Source organism: Lycorma delicatula, chromosome 10 (assembly GCF_047948215.1).
Source record: "Lycorma delicatula isolate Av1 chromosome 10, ASM4794821v1, whole genome shotgun sequence".
NCBI classification, from domain to species: domain Eukaryota; kingdom Metazoa; phylum Arthropoda; class Insecta; order Hemiptera; family Fulgoridae; genus Lycorma; species Lycorma delicatula.
Genome location: NC_134464.1, coordinates 95,408,050 through 95,424,161, shown reverse-complemented (window position 1 = coordinate 95,424,161; position 16,112 = coordinate 95,408,050). Strand labels below are relative to the sequence as shown.

Below are 16,112 nucleotides of genomic sequence, written 5' to 3'. Positions count from 1 at the left end.
TTAGGACTAATGTGTACGGTACACTAATAATACTGTAAGGATTTTTAGATCATTTCTTTGTCATATTCACTAACCGAAGGCCAGAATCTCCAATACAATGAACCACCATCAAAGTAATTCACATCTGACGAAATTTTAATAAAACACGAATTAGCTAGTCTTCCATATGTTATCGCAACTAAAGCTCAAACTAATCCAACCTAGAACTTCTTTTTTGAAGATAAAGTAAATAACAGAATTTTCTTTTTTTACCGTTTCTATATCAAGATATCTGTTAAGGTGCAATTCTGTTCCCTTGAAAGTTAATAATCCTCAGAATTTGATTTTAAGACAATAGAGAACTTTATCTGATCAAAGTAAACAACAGGAAATTAATGATTTAATCTCAACACAACAGTATTAAAAAAAAGGAAAAAATAATACATTATCCACAGATGAACTATGGTATTCATTAAAAAATGTAGTTAAAAATTATTATAAACATTACAACAAATTAAGTTATTACATCAATCAAAATAATACTAAAATACAATTTACATGCAATTATAATACAATACATAAATTCAAACTCAAACTTTTTTAAATATTTATAAAAATATATTCTTTTTTATATTTTATTTATTTTTTACTAATTGAATCTGAATTGTTGAACCTTAGTAAATATTTCTATAGGATAAAAACAGTAACATTCAATTCTGACAATGAACAATCTATTCGATTTTTTTATATTATTATTGTTAATATAATGAACAACTATATAAATTAAGGCAGCACACATTGTATTACTAGTTTAAAAATTAAATTAATTAAATTACAATCAGCTCTCTTCTAAGATATGAAATGATACAAATATACAGTCTTGATACCAGAATATTCCATTGGTTATTTCTATAAATTAGAAAACTTGTTACAGTAGGCAAGATACACTTTTATCAGGTGAAATGAATACACCACTAACGCAGAACTGCTTGAAAATTATGCATTTTTTATTAATATAATGTCTTCTGTTCATTTATTCTTTTATTTAAAAATAAAGTTAAATATTTAACTGAATAGTTTTAATCTGTTCTCTTACAATATTGAAATAACAAAACTAGTATTTATCATGTTGCAAAAATGATGGCAAAAAATAAAACATTCTTTAAACTATTTAATACTTAAATGATTTTAAAATTCAATATTCCACTGACCAACAAGATCTTGGACTTGGTTACGGAGATTTAACGAACTGACCGACTGCTTTGATTAATTGTATCAGCCTTCCCAGTTTCCTAATTAAAAATTAATATTAGACCAGTTTCAATAATTTAGTAATTTTTTTACTTAAAAATCTTCCAAATCTGAAAAAGCCACAGTAATAATATGTTAAAAGTCATGAAACTTCATCTTCTGCTCAAGACTATTGCAGGAATAATCAAACTTTTCTTTTACATTTATTTGCTATTATATATAATAACTCTACAAAATTAAACATTTGTCCTTATTTTGGGGGAGTTAGAAAATCCATTAGTTAACACAAGGTGTTTTTTAAGTAAGGGCTGTTTTCAATTTGTTGCCATTATAGGCAGAGGAGATTGATGATATTAATGTAGCATGTTTATTTATATCAACAATCATCTGCTTGCAACAATAGGTTAACATTATCACTTAGATGCTGTGTATAGCAAGGCTGAAATGAGTGCTACAATAAATAATCCTGCAAGTTGTTAAGTGCAATTCGCTAATTCATTATCTATTGGTGAAAAATAAATTTGCTTTTGATATTCATAGAAAAATTGTTGATGTTTAATGGACCCAGTGTTACATGCAAATGTAAAGTTTGACAATGGGTGTAGTCTTTTTCATGGAGTAAGAACGAACATTCATGACGAAGAACGTATTGGTCGCCCAAAAAAAAACCCTGTGAAAACAAAAGGCTTACTGTTTCTCAATTATCAATTGAATTTCATTCCAAAACTGGTACTTTACAACGTTTTAACTGAGAAACTGGGTTACAGAAAGTTGTGTTCCACATAAGTACAAAAAATGTTGACAGAAATACACAAAGAAAAACATCTTGCTGCAGCTCAAACATTTTTGAGATACTGCAAAAATGAAATTGATAATTTATGAAAACACGCTATGACCGGTGATGAAACATGGATATCTTATTCAAATGTTAAGACAAAGCAGCAATCAATGCAATTGCAACATTCATCATCCCCGAAGTCCAAAAAGTTTATGACTACAGTTTTTGCAACACCGAAGGGGTATTGTTGATTTAATTTCTTGAACGTGGAAGAATTGTTAATGCATACTGTGAAACGCTTACAAAAATTACACTTACAAGATATTCAATTCAATACAAAAGGTGTGGTAAACTAACCAACAGTATTTTGTTTCTCCACAATAACACACGACCTCACACGGCAAAAAAAACCATTGAACAACTGTAACAATTTTGTGGGAAATTCTTCAAACATCCACCTTACAGTCCAGATCTTGCACCAAGTGATTATTACCTTTTTCTCAATTTAAAACAATGGCTTGCATTGTAGAAGTTTGAAGATGAGGAATTGCAAAACAGATTAACTAATTGGTTTAAATCACAGGCAGGGGAATTCTTCAGTAATGTAATAATAAAGCTAGTAAGCTGGCATCAAAAATTTATTGCAGTGAATGGTGAATATGTAGAAAAATAGTATATATATATATATATATATATATATATGTGTGTGTGTGTGTGTAAATTTATTTTGTTATAATAATTTTTCTATTTTGCTTATTTCAATTATTTTTTTTTTTATCAAAATGGTCCTTACTTAAAAAACATTCCTTGTAGTATTCTAAATCTATTACAATGTTTCTCCAAAATACCTTTTTCTTTTCTGTTATTATTATACATTTATAAATTAATTTCAATATTTATATTTTATGATTAGTCTAATTAACAATTTTTTTTTTAGAACTGTATAGAGTTCTGAAAATAACTTCTTTAAAAATTTAGTAATTTTTTCCAATACAAATTTAGCTAGAATCACATTACATTTTATAAGCATATGATATATGTTTATTATTCAGTTACCTGTTATTTTGCAATATTGATTTTTATGTTTTTTTGCCAGAAAGTAATTTTTTTTTAATAATGGACAAACTGAAATATTACAAATTCACAATAAAAGTGCACTTATTATTTTTAACTGATGCTATTTTTAGATAATACAGAGTAACATAAAATAAAATTACTTATAATAATGGTAGTACCAAACAGATAATTCACATCAACAGTGTTGGTGCATTTCATTTCATCCTCATTATCATAAAGTGATATCTGTAATTGGTATCTGCCGGTTCAGTAAAATGAATGAATGAATAAATAATTAGTTGTATGCATAAATTAAAAAAAAAATTGCTTATGTAATCAGCTGGATTTATTTTAGATTTTTTACCCATTAGATTTAATAAATTTGTATACACTGCAGACACACATACGTTTTTTAATTATAAATAAAACACAATTTGTTTTTTTATAATTTAGCATATTTAAAAGATAATGATTCATCCATAAAACATATTAGTTCTAACCCAGAGTCAAACAGGCATGCATACAAGTTCTCAGTTCTTTAAAATTAATTTTAAATATTTATTGCAATAAAATATGACAAATAATTTCTTAAAATATGAAGTGGTAAGTCTTACCTGCTCCTTGTGATCGATACATATAATTGTTTTTAGAATATGTTATCTCCTACACTGAAATTAGTTTTTTTTGGGGGGGATTTTCTAATCTATAATCTTATAATATATATATTTTATTTTTGTTTGTGAAAGAAATTTACTGTGACTGAGAAAATACATGCCTATATGCCTGGTAAAGCAGTTGACTTGTGGTCCATAAAACTATATTCTTTCTGCAACAACTACAGTTGTATACACATTCTCCTATCAGAAATTGCACTCACTCTGTAAATATATATAGACCAATTAGATGATATTTTTACTCTACAAACATAAAAAATTACACAACTCAAAAGTTTCCACATATGATTGTTTTATACATCATTTGTTTAAAAGAAATAATTAAAAATTGCTGAATTGTATGTTTGAAAAAATTAATAACTAACCTAGCTATACATAAAATTGTTACTTTTATGATAACACATTTAAAAAATTTTTTTTTTTTTGTAAAAGGAAAGAATATGAAATAAGGGTAATAATAAAGATTAAGCCAGGTATTTCACCGAAAAGAATGCAGAATATCTTATTTCTAATATGATATTTCAGGCAATATCATTTTTTAAATAGAATATTATATTATTTTTATAATGCATTAATATAAATAATAAATAAATAACTAATAAAATAATGTACATATTTTTTAAATATCAATATATTTTTTTTAATATTACCTTAACTTTCTAAAACTAAATTAAAGAACTAATACAGCAGAAATAGTATAACTGTAGCTTAGTATGATTTAATGAATCGATTAAGCACTGCCAACCACTATTAGGTTAAATAAGAGAAATATTCGGAGTGCTGAATTGAGGACATAGCATGGAGCGGTAGCAATTCCATTTGCTGATACCCGAGTTAAAGCAGCAAACATGTTAATAAATATTACTGATATAACTAAAAATAAATAAGAACGATAAAACTTAGAGATTTAGATTTAGAGAAGTACAATTTTGAAACCATTTTCTGATGTTTCTACAATGTATCTTTACTTTCCAATCCCAATATCATATAATTATAAAAGAGGATTGAAAAATGTCTTAACTTAAGAGAACCGATTGTAATTTAATTTTAAATTAAAAAAAGGCATATATAGTTATTTTTGTTTAACAGGAACCACTTAAATTTTTAATGTATAATAAGCATATTTTAATACATCTAAACATATTAAGTATAATTGTTATTAGTCGCAGATTTTTAATTCCTTTTAAATTAAATTGACATAATTTACAATTATTTTTATATTAAACAAAATATCAATTTTCTATTAAATAGACTAATATATCAAAAATTTATAATTTTATACAAAGATGATGCAATTTTAAATGTTATTTAATAGTGTAATTTATATGAAAGCAGTGTAACATGATTTAATAGTGTAATTTATAAAAAAAAACTAATATATTTTATTTTTATATTCATTTTCTTATGGTAATTAATTTCATAGCTATATATTTAATTGGTCATCCTATATTAGATGAATACAGTCAAATTGATCCTTAGTACAAAACCACTCAACTGTATTGAAAAAGAGCAATAAATTGTAATACTGCATTCTTTAGTAGTAGTACGCTTAATTTTGTTGGGCTGTAAATTTACTACTCATCTTACTGAATTAAATTTGGTCATTCTTTTTTATAATATAAATTTGCTTAACATTTACCATAGCATTTCTACAAGTCTGTGCTACTTAAATTCTGCCAATCTCCTTACTGATGTGTTAAAACTGTAATTAATAACTTGTTTAATAAATTTTATCTTTTCCAAGACCAAGTCTTTTTTAATATTAAGTAAGCTTATATATCTGGTATCTGGTAGGATGGTTTTTTTAAACTACAAAAAAACATTATATTAGTTAGTTTCAGTTAAAGAAAACACAACAATGAGTTTTGTTAATAATTTTCTTTAATAGGTTTTGAAATACTGTTTTTTTTCTCTTTCACAATAATGACATTTTATACTGATTTGAAAAAATATTTTATTCCTATATAAATCCTACTGAATTTAAAAGACTACCGATTAAAAAAATAATAATATCCATTAAATGTATTAACTTTTAATTTATTTAATTAAAATATGCTTCTCTGTTAATAACAGAGCGCAGATGATAAATGAATTAAAAAGTAAAAGATAAGCAAACATTTTTAGGTTAGGTAGGTCAAATTTATGAATATAAAATATAAAAACTTACTTTTACACTCGTTTTCTGATAATTTTATTTACTTTATTTCTAACTTAATGTAACTGCTTACTGATAGTTCTAAAATATGTTCCAAATTTTTAACTTGTGAATTTTATTATCGATGTAATAATGCATTTTACCATTTTGCCTTTTGATGTAATGTATTTTGCCTGTATATATATAAAAATTTGTATTAAAAATTAAATAGATTTAATAATAATAGTATCCATTAAATAACAAATACATTTATTTAATTATGGTAGGTTTAATATAAAAATATATAATTATTTGGCTTTTCATTACTATGATTTAAAAAAATAATATAAGTAGCATCCTGTTAATCAAAAAGTTGTAATATTTCAATAAAGGATAAAAAAATAAATAAATAAGTAAAAATTGATAAAAAAAATACAAATACTTCATTTAACATTCATTCATAAATTTATTTAATAAACATCATTGCTTAGTTAGATGTATCAAGTGCATGATCACGTCAGTGTGATGTCAATAATAAAAATTACCTATACATTAAAAAAAAAATTCAAACATTAAGTTTATTATGATAATTGTCTTAATCGATTAATAATAATAACGACAAACCTGAAATATAACTATAAGAAAAAATTATTATTTTCTTTTGTTTTTTCTGTATTAATAACTAACTACACAAGTACTATATTCACAGAATACGCCTTATTAAACTTAACACCACACTTCAAGTATTATAATTATATAAACCATTAATAGTAATAAAAATATTATCAAATTCATTAAAATAAACCCATATATCATCTACTGACTCGACATAATACATTTTATTTATTACACGTTTATAATTTTATACACTTAACAAAGTGTAAAGGTAAAACAGTTATAACAACATTAAAGTTATTCAACTCTCCACCTTGAATAATATAACCTTATAATCCACAATAGCTGCAATTGTTTAATGATAATGTCATATCTTTTGTCCATTTTTCAATAAAATCTCACTAAAAATACTTCTCTTTCAATAATGGAGCGCAGATGATAAATGAATTAAACTGTAAAAGATAAATAAACATTTTTAGGTTAGGTAAGGTCAACTTTATGAATATAAAAAAATAAAACTTACTTTAACACTTATTTTCTGTTAACTTTATACTTAGTTTCTAACTTCCTGCAACTGCTTACTAACAGTTCTAAAATGTGTTCTAAATTTTTCACGAGTGAATTTTATTATTGATGTATTAATGCGTTATTTGTTTTATGAATTTCAATTTCTACTTAAATATGTAATTTGCCTTTATATATTTAATTTTATTATGATACTTCTCCCAAAACAAATATTTTTGGACGATATAAATATTTTTATTATTATAATCACGATATTAATTTCAATGCTTTTTCATGCTCAAAGTTTCCGTTAAATTAAGAGCCGCATTCTGAACAAACTGTAGTACAATACAATAAATTTTTCAACAGCAGACTACAAATTTTGAAACCAACATATTTCCATAGACAATATCAATATCTACTAATAACATATAAAACTGGTGGTTGAGTAACTGGATAATAGATCTAGCCTTACCTATATAACATTTCCATTGTTATTTTCAAAATTTCTTGTTCTGAGTGTCATTATTAGTCACAAACCACTCCTATCCATGCAATTTTTTAAAAATGTTATTTAAAGATGGGTACTCATAATTATAACGCAATTAATAAGTCGCAGATTTACAGTATAATTTATTCTTTAACTATATATGTAATAAACCAAGAAACTTTGTTTTCTGTAATACTCAATTTTAATTTTTACTTTTTTTGTTGGATTTATATGTAAATTGATTTACATAGAATTTATTTCGGATTGTGCATACTTTTTTTTACATTAATACAGGATGGTGGCCAAAAGAAAAAAAGAAAGAATGTTTCTATGTAACAGAAAGTTAGCACACTATTTGATAATGACAGAAGAGAGAAGGCATAAAAAAAATTTAATCATATTAAAAGAAATCAAAACATTACATTACCAATTAAGACCATGGTTGATGTTAAACTAATTATAAATAAATTGGAAAAAATAATTTTTAGGGGGGACAATAATTGTAAAAATTATATTGTGTTGAATTTTTTGTTATTTATAAACAAATGAATTATTACTGTCTGCTTTCTATTTATTTATTTCTGTGTTATTATTTAAAACAAAGAATGAACTTAAGTTATTGAAATAAATTGGCTAGCAAGAAAACACTCAAATATCAATTATAAAAAATATTACAATCTAAAACTAGGTTTCAAATTAAAAATTATTGAATTAATATTAGGTATTTATTAATATTTATTATTTTAAATTGTTTTTTTTTTCATTTAAGGTAATTTTTTTATAGTTTCTACTTATTGCTAATGGTCTTAACAATCGTTCAACAATCAAAATTGTAATCTAATTTTATATTTCTTGTATAAGGTTTTTAATAGTTTTCTTATTTTCCAAACTATATTATTTACATAATTATATTTTTATAAACCAATGATTTCATCAATAAAAAATTCAAATCACACCTGCGCTGTAAATCATCTAATATTCTAAATTGGTTAATATCAATAAAAATATTTATTATGCTTACATCTCCAATTCAAATTTATTACCATATCATATGCAGTTATTTAACAGCTGTACAATTACAATCAGATTGTAATTTGGGTAAAATGTCAACAAAAAAATTTTACAAGGTTTACTCTCAATATTTTATTATTTCAAGGCAAAAAACACTACATAATTTACTCTTTTAAAATTTTGCACTGATAAAAAATTTAGTATTTAATTTTATTTATTAAAAATACTGCTGATATTTTACTTTATCTACCAAAATGTAGTATGTAATTATTTGCTTCAGATCAGATTTTTTTCAGTTTCCACCAGCAACATGCATAAATGGATAGATTTTGTTCTGTATACTAAATACAACTTCTTTAATTTACACTACTTATTTCCTTTAATCAGAAAAGGTAATAATAATAATAATAATTTGAAACCATTTAAAAATGTTGACCAAAGACTTACCACAATTATACACGTGCCACCAAAGTTAATAAAATTAAATTAATTTACAAAAAAGATATATATATATATTTAAAAATGTTATATATATATTTCAATTCCAGTGCAGTATTATATTTTCAAAATAAACAAAGTTAAAATTATTTTAAATATAACAAAATCACCAGACAGTTAACTGGCCTAAATACCAATTAACTCCAATAAAAAAAAGAATGTAACTGAAGTAGTTCTTCTACCCCTACTTTTTACACAACATAATACCAGACAATATTTATTTTACAGAAATTAAATAAGGATAAAACATTACCTTAAAATATAGTTAACAATAACTTATGTTTTCTAACTTTGCGACTGTTCAGACTGATCCATTGGTTCTTCAGTTTCACCTTCACTCATTGCAGTTTGTTGGTTACACGTATCATCCACATCCATAGCTTCATCTTCACCAGTACTACAACTTGACTGATCTACACATATATCTTCAACCACTGAAGAATTTGGTTTAACAGTAGGAGTAACATGAATAATAGAACCTTCTCTTCTTTCCTGTTCACAAAATTCATCTATCACATCACTTGAGCTTTCAGCAATGCCAGTTTCTGCACTATTTTCATCAATATCGTCTTTAATTTCAGTTATTTCTTCAATTGAAATGCATTCATCACTGGAAACCACAGATTCTTCATTAGTAATAACATTTACTGTTGTTTCTGCTTCAATTGAACATTTTATTTCTTCAGATTTCTGTGGCTCAATTGTTTCCTTTGTCACTAATTTTTCATCTTCATCTTCTTCCTCCATCACTTCACCAACAACATCTTTAACAATTAATTCTTCTTCATTTATATTATCTTCGTCAACTTCCTGAATTGTTACAGATGTTTGAGATGATGTAACATCAGTTATTTCTGTAGAAATCCGTTCAGATGATGATGATTCTGAAAAATTACTAACATTATCTTCATTTTGTACAGCACTTTCAATCTGAATATCATTATTTAATTCCACAGAATTGTCACCTCCACTTGGATAAGAATCATTACTTGAATCAGGCTGTGTATTTTCTGGAGATAACCGACTTATTTTAATATCAGTTGTTGTATCTTCATTTTGCAATTCTGTTTCATCTTTAGTAGGTAACTGTTGTTCTTGTTGATCAACTACATCTAAAACCTTTTCACATGTTAATTGTGGTAATTCTACAGCATTATCAGTACTAGTAGATTCAGTAATTTCTTCACGATTTTCTTTATTTTCTTCAACAACTGATTCTGAAATTACTTCACAATTCTGTTGATTAAGTTCATCATCTTGTTTACTAATGGTAGAAACATCATCATTTTCACCAGAAACTGTCTTCAATGGTGTTAAATCACTTTGCTCATTATCAGACTCGCACTGATCACTTGAATTAGATGGTTCTGGTGAATCAGGTGTAGAAGAAACTATTAATTCATTGCAAATAATATTATCTGATGAATTTTTAACATTATTCACATTATCATGTTTGATTTCATTTTCTGTAAATAATATATTACTTTTAGGTAATTCACTATTTGTAGTTGAAGCTGTAGAACTAACTACATTCATTTCTGAATTGCCATCATGCAATGAATCGTCAGTCTTACTATCATCAGAGTCTTTCTTATCATCATTTTCATTATTAACTTCACACCAACTTTTCGATTCTGTAGATACGCCTACAGCATTAGAAGATGCAGAATTTCCTATTTCTACTTCTTCTTGAATGACACAGGCATTTACGGCGTTTTCTACCGGTATCTGCGAAGAATCCGCAGAATTATTATTAAACTGTAAATTATCAGAACACACATTCACAATTCTATCGTCATTTTCACCAACTTTATTATCAGGAATTCCGTTTAGCACAGTTTCAGTTTGATCATTTTCTAACCTTTTACCTACGCCTGGTTCCCTAGTACTAACGACTAGTATATTTTTTTCTATAGCTCTCATAAATTTATCAACACGATTATATTGTTTTCTAGGATTAGTTAATAATTCACAAATTCTCTGAACGGTAAACGGTGCACTAGAAAATGTATCGAGACGTTCAAGTAAACTAGTTTTCATTCTTTCGTAGTTGAATGGATCTACATTAGGACAAGGCGGAAGATCAATCGTAGGAGATGTTTCGTAGAACTCTGTAATAACATTTAAAAGTTTTTCGTGAAACAGATATTTAACCAGATGCCACTGATAAACGGGATCACCAGTTTTAGCTACATAACCAAGATATTCATCCAGTTCTTTTGGAATTTCCTTTGGCTTCAGTTTAGAAAACTCTTCCAACGCTTGCAATATTTCCTCCGCATTATCCATAATAACCACACTTTATTTTACCCAGAAAAATTAAAATAATAACACACGCACACACACACTAAAAATAACCTACACTCATTCAAGTTAATATTGATCGTCCAACGTAATACATTAAACAACGAATACCAAAAATTGATTACGACTAAGCCTAGCACTCCATCATGCTACGCTTCACCAGTGATGCCAACTAAATTAACAAATTTTTTAAACGATTTACGTAGTTGCACTGTTTTAATTCTGGTGTTCAGCACGACTATTTATAAAGATTTCACAATTATTTTCTCAGTTTTTTTTAATTATCAAGTATTTTTATATTAAAATAAAATGTAACATACATAATTAATCATAAAGAGTGAGTTTTTTCTTTAATCTATAAAATACAAATAGAAATGCTTTTATAAAAATAAAATTAATAAACGGAGAGATAAACCAGAGTTGTAATGATAGAATTCGATCAAAGTTCATTAATGTATTTATAGTTGAAACAGCGCCATACCCCATACGTAGACGTATTTATTTTGTTTTCATTTTTAATTTATCTCGTTCATTACTTTATATTTTATTATCGTTTTCATTTGTTTACCCGACAACATAGGTATTTAATTTTTTGAATTTTATTTTATTTGTAATTAGGATACAAATTGTAATTGATACAAATTCACACAAGAATTGTCAATATAATTTAAGTTTGGTAGGTTGGTTGTAGCGGTTTTAAACGTTATTTTAAAATTACATTTTTTAAATTAAATTGCTATCAGCTGTTTCGTAGAAGTCGTGTTATTATTGAGTAGACCGGCTGCTACGTAGGCAGATACAAAAAAATAATTAATTGTAATTAATATTTTACGTGTAGTTACATGGAACATCTGAATTTTTTTTACCATTTAAGTAATTAAAATTATTTACCCACTTGATATTTTTTTTTTTGGGTAATTCAGTTTTAACTACTTTTGAATACTAGCTTTCATTACAAGAAAGAAATCATTTACTTTTATTAACACTTTCCATCGAATGATACTGAATGTAATAAAATAAAATTGCTGTAAAGAAACAATAACCAATTTATACTCTTTAGTGTATTATACTCTTAATATTTATGATAATCCCCAAAATAATCAGTTAATCCCCAACAAAATGATAAAAATAACTTTTTTCACCATACAGTAAAAATGAAGCTGAGGTTTTTCATTATTTCTTATTCCAATTAGATGCTGAGGTTTTTCATTATTTCTTATCCCAATTACTATATGTGGATATTTTTATCCTATAATAATTTATTAAGTGATTAGTTTATTAATTTTAATATGAAGTATATAGATTTTTTTTTCAGTTTATAAAAATTGTTATTAACATTTTTTTTTTTTTTTATAAAAATATAGTCAGTATTGTTGAAACATTAAAAAGTCACTATAGGATAATTTAAAATATTACAGTAAAAATAAATCTATGTATTTTGTTTGTATTTATGTTAAAAGATCTTGACGCAACCCCGATAATTTTTACCTTGATTCTACACAATTTATAGACAAGCTCAATCCTCCTCCCAGTGATGTGTCCATAAAATTGAGAGTTTGCTTTACAAAAAAAAAAATTTTAACTTATTAACAAGTATGTCGTAGAAACAAGGAAAGATCAGATTTTATTTTTGTTTGGACCATATGGATCGCTTTAAAAAAGAACTTTACACTTTTGTATAAAAACTATTTTTTTTGTCTTTTTTTTACAGGTATCACCAACAGAACTTGAGAATTTAGTGATGCAAATTCCAGGAGTTGCGGATGTTGCAGTAGTAGGTATACCTGATGTATTGTCAGGTGAATTACCAAGAGCATTTGTTGTTAGAAAACCTGGATCTAATGTAAAAGAATCTGATATAATAGCATTTGTAGAGCCTAAGGTAGTTCCTTATAAACAACTAGCAGGTGGTGTTCGGTTTTTAGACATTATACCAAGAAATCCTGCGGGTAAGGTACTTAGAAATGAACTTAAAGTATTTGGTGAAAAAGTACCAAAATCAGAAGAATAATATTATTATGCTACTTATTATTTATAGATTATATATAAAAATGTTTGTGTTGTGAATATTATGGTTTATATTTTTCTTCTTCTTTAGTATTGTTTTTATTTTCTTCATATTTATTAAATTAATCAGAATTTCAAAATATTAAACATTCCAAAATAAAGGATAAGAAGAAAACAGCTATTCTATTTTAATATTATTTTTGTTGCAATAAATGCAACTGTGTATGAAATTACATTTTTTACAAGAAAAACATAAGTATAATTTTTTTTTAATAGATCTTTAACAATTTTTCATACATATCTAGAATAATACATGTAAACTTTGACCTCTTAACTAAATACTAGATATCCACGACTGTTACCTTCTGTTTTTCACCAGTACAATTAATTCATTAAACATCTTATTACCACACATTTTATAATTTTTGTTAAAAAAAATACTCTTCATATTTAAAAGATTTTTTGTATTTATCAATGATTTATGATTGACTTGACACATTTCTCCTTTTTTTATGTTCTGCAAAGATCTCTTAACTGTAACATAACTCCTATAAGCTGCATCCTAAATTATCAGTTTACATATTCTAACTTTTTCTTTGTCTTCCTTTACACTAATTTCTACAATAAAATTAATTATCCCTGAATGCAACAAAACTAATTAATCCTGATTACCTTAATGTTAATAATTTTGTTGTGTTTGTAAAATTTTCCCATAGTCTTTATAAATTTATTTAATGATCTTTAAGTGCATTTCTGTTTTCTCAGTCTTTTACATTATTTGAATGTGTTTGTATATTAATTATCCTTCCAATTATTTTCAGATGACCTTCAGGATATTTAGTGCATGCTTTCATAAAATCTTTTTTAGACTATATTCCAATATTAATAAATTAGATCAGTCAACTCAAAAATACCATACCTTGCGAAACAGAATCCACAGTCAATGCTATATTAAATTAGATTTCATGAAAAATTCTAGACCTGGATTTATTCAGAAGGCACTCTCAGTTGGTTTGATATTTTATACAACCTCTGCTGCTTAAAGAAGTGACTGCTTAAAGCTATAAGAAACTTTCTGTATGACATTACAAATGGAATTAGAGCAGTGGCTGACTTATTTCCCATGGCACTCATGCAAGTGAAGAGGCAAAATTAAGGGATTACCAGTCTATAGATATGCTTCTTCTGATAAAGGTAGTTTACCACCTTTTCTGAGACCTAATAGTTTAAAAAGATCATATGGAAGCAAATTCTCATTTATTTAGAAAATTAATGATATTTTATAAAAGTGTAAATATTATTTTATGTCAGAAAAATTAATTTTTAAACAGTAGTGATGTATTCATATAAATCTTCTTAGATAAATATGATTATAATAATTGTTAATATCCCTTCCAAGATGTTCAATGTAGTCTTATGAAATAATTTTAAAACCACATTGTTTTTCCATAATTATCGAGTGATATTGTGTTTAACATGATAATGCTTAGATCCAATGGTTCCATGTTGTTTGAATATATTCTTATAAAAATTATAAGTTATTAATCTTAATTTAAGAATTTATTAATTGTATTAGTAGTAAACATGTATATCCCAAATAATTATAGTACAATAATTTATTTTACATATAAACTTTAGTTTAAATTTTACACTCATGTATATATAAGTAAATACGCATCATAAAAAAAAACGACTGTTATAGTGTTAAGTTAGTTAAGTAAAAAAAAAAAACAGTCATCATTAAAAATATTATTTTACTTTAAAGTAATAATACTTGCTATATATTTTATATTTAGGATCATATTTTTACACTTATTTATAATAGTTTTGATTGGTAAATATTAAGTGGTAAAGATTTTACTACACTGTACTATTGACTGTTAGATATGGTGCTAAACATCAGCCTAAAAAATACGTAAAATCATATATGTCTTCTGACTCATTTAAAAGTAATTCAATTGTAAAAAATAATTATTTTTAAAAATGTATAAAATATCTTTAATTGTGTTTATATTTTAATAATATGTATTTTAATGTTGTTATTGTATTATATTGATAACAAAAGATTAAAGTAATATATTAATGTCTTAATTCATTTTATTTATGCAAAACTGGTTAAAGTTTAACTGACCTTATCTTAATAAATAATATATCACCTGCTCACTGATCACTTTCATTTTATTTTTTCTATTACTCTTCTTTCTCTTAAAGATAAGACTATTCATTAAAAATTGATGAGTGTTTCAGTATTTGTGAAAATGAATATCTTTTACTAATCAGTTGATTTCCACACAAAAAAAAAGACTTTATTCTTTATTTTTTTTTGTTTTTTATTTTTGGTTTAGGCTGACAATGTAGTTGTTAATATTTAATCAAGGCAAGCATGAAAAAAAAAATTTTATTAAAACAAATTTTTAGATACCGAAGAACAAACAGTCTGGTTCAGGAAAAGTGAATCTCACATAGCCATGAACTGACAACAGTATATTAAATTGCCTGAAATTTAAATCTAAGACCACAGGCATTTTTATTTTAATTGTCCAAAGTTTTTGTTATCTTCAATCATGTTAATTTCTTAATTGAATTAGAGACCTTTAGACCTTTTTTAAAGTTCTTGAAATCTTACTTTTGGAGGCATAAACAAAATATTTTAACAAATTCGCAATTAATTAATGAATTAGAACTTAAATTTGGAAGTGCATTTTTATAAATAATCCCCCTAATTTCCTACATTTAACTTTCAAAACAAAAGCACAAAATCATATAAAAATGTAATAAGCATACAATGACAAACATCAATCCAGGAATATA

The 16,112-nt window shown here is 25.3% G+C and overlaps 2 protein-coding genes across 2 annotated transcripts in view; one reads left to right on the top strand and one right to left on the bottom strand.

Moving 5' to 3' along the window:
• Positions 1–15,392, top strand: part of LOC142331766 (uncharacterized) — a 106,708-nt gene extending 91,316 nt beyond the window's left edge. The window contains exon 8 of the mRNA XM_075377851.1: positions 13,006–15,392. Coding sequence (XP_075233966.1) covers positions 13,006–13,305 — 300 coding nt within the window. The 3' untranslated portion in view covers positions 13,306–15,392. The remainder of the gene's footprint in view (positions 1–13,005) is intronic.
• Positions 4,912–11,497, bottom strand: LOC142331765 (uncharacterized). Its single transcript, XM_075377848.1, has 2 exons — positions 9,244–11,497; positions 4,912–6,939 (listed from the first exon to the last, which is right to left on the bottom strand). Exon 1 carries the CDS (start codon positions 11,277–11,279, stop codon positions 9,276–9,278), a length of 2,004 nt encoding a protein of 667 aa, XP_075233963.1. The 5' UTR covers positions 11,280–11,497; the 3' UTR covers positions 4,912–6,939; positions 9,244–9,275.
• Positions 15,393–16,112: the final 720 nt, after the last annotated feature.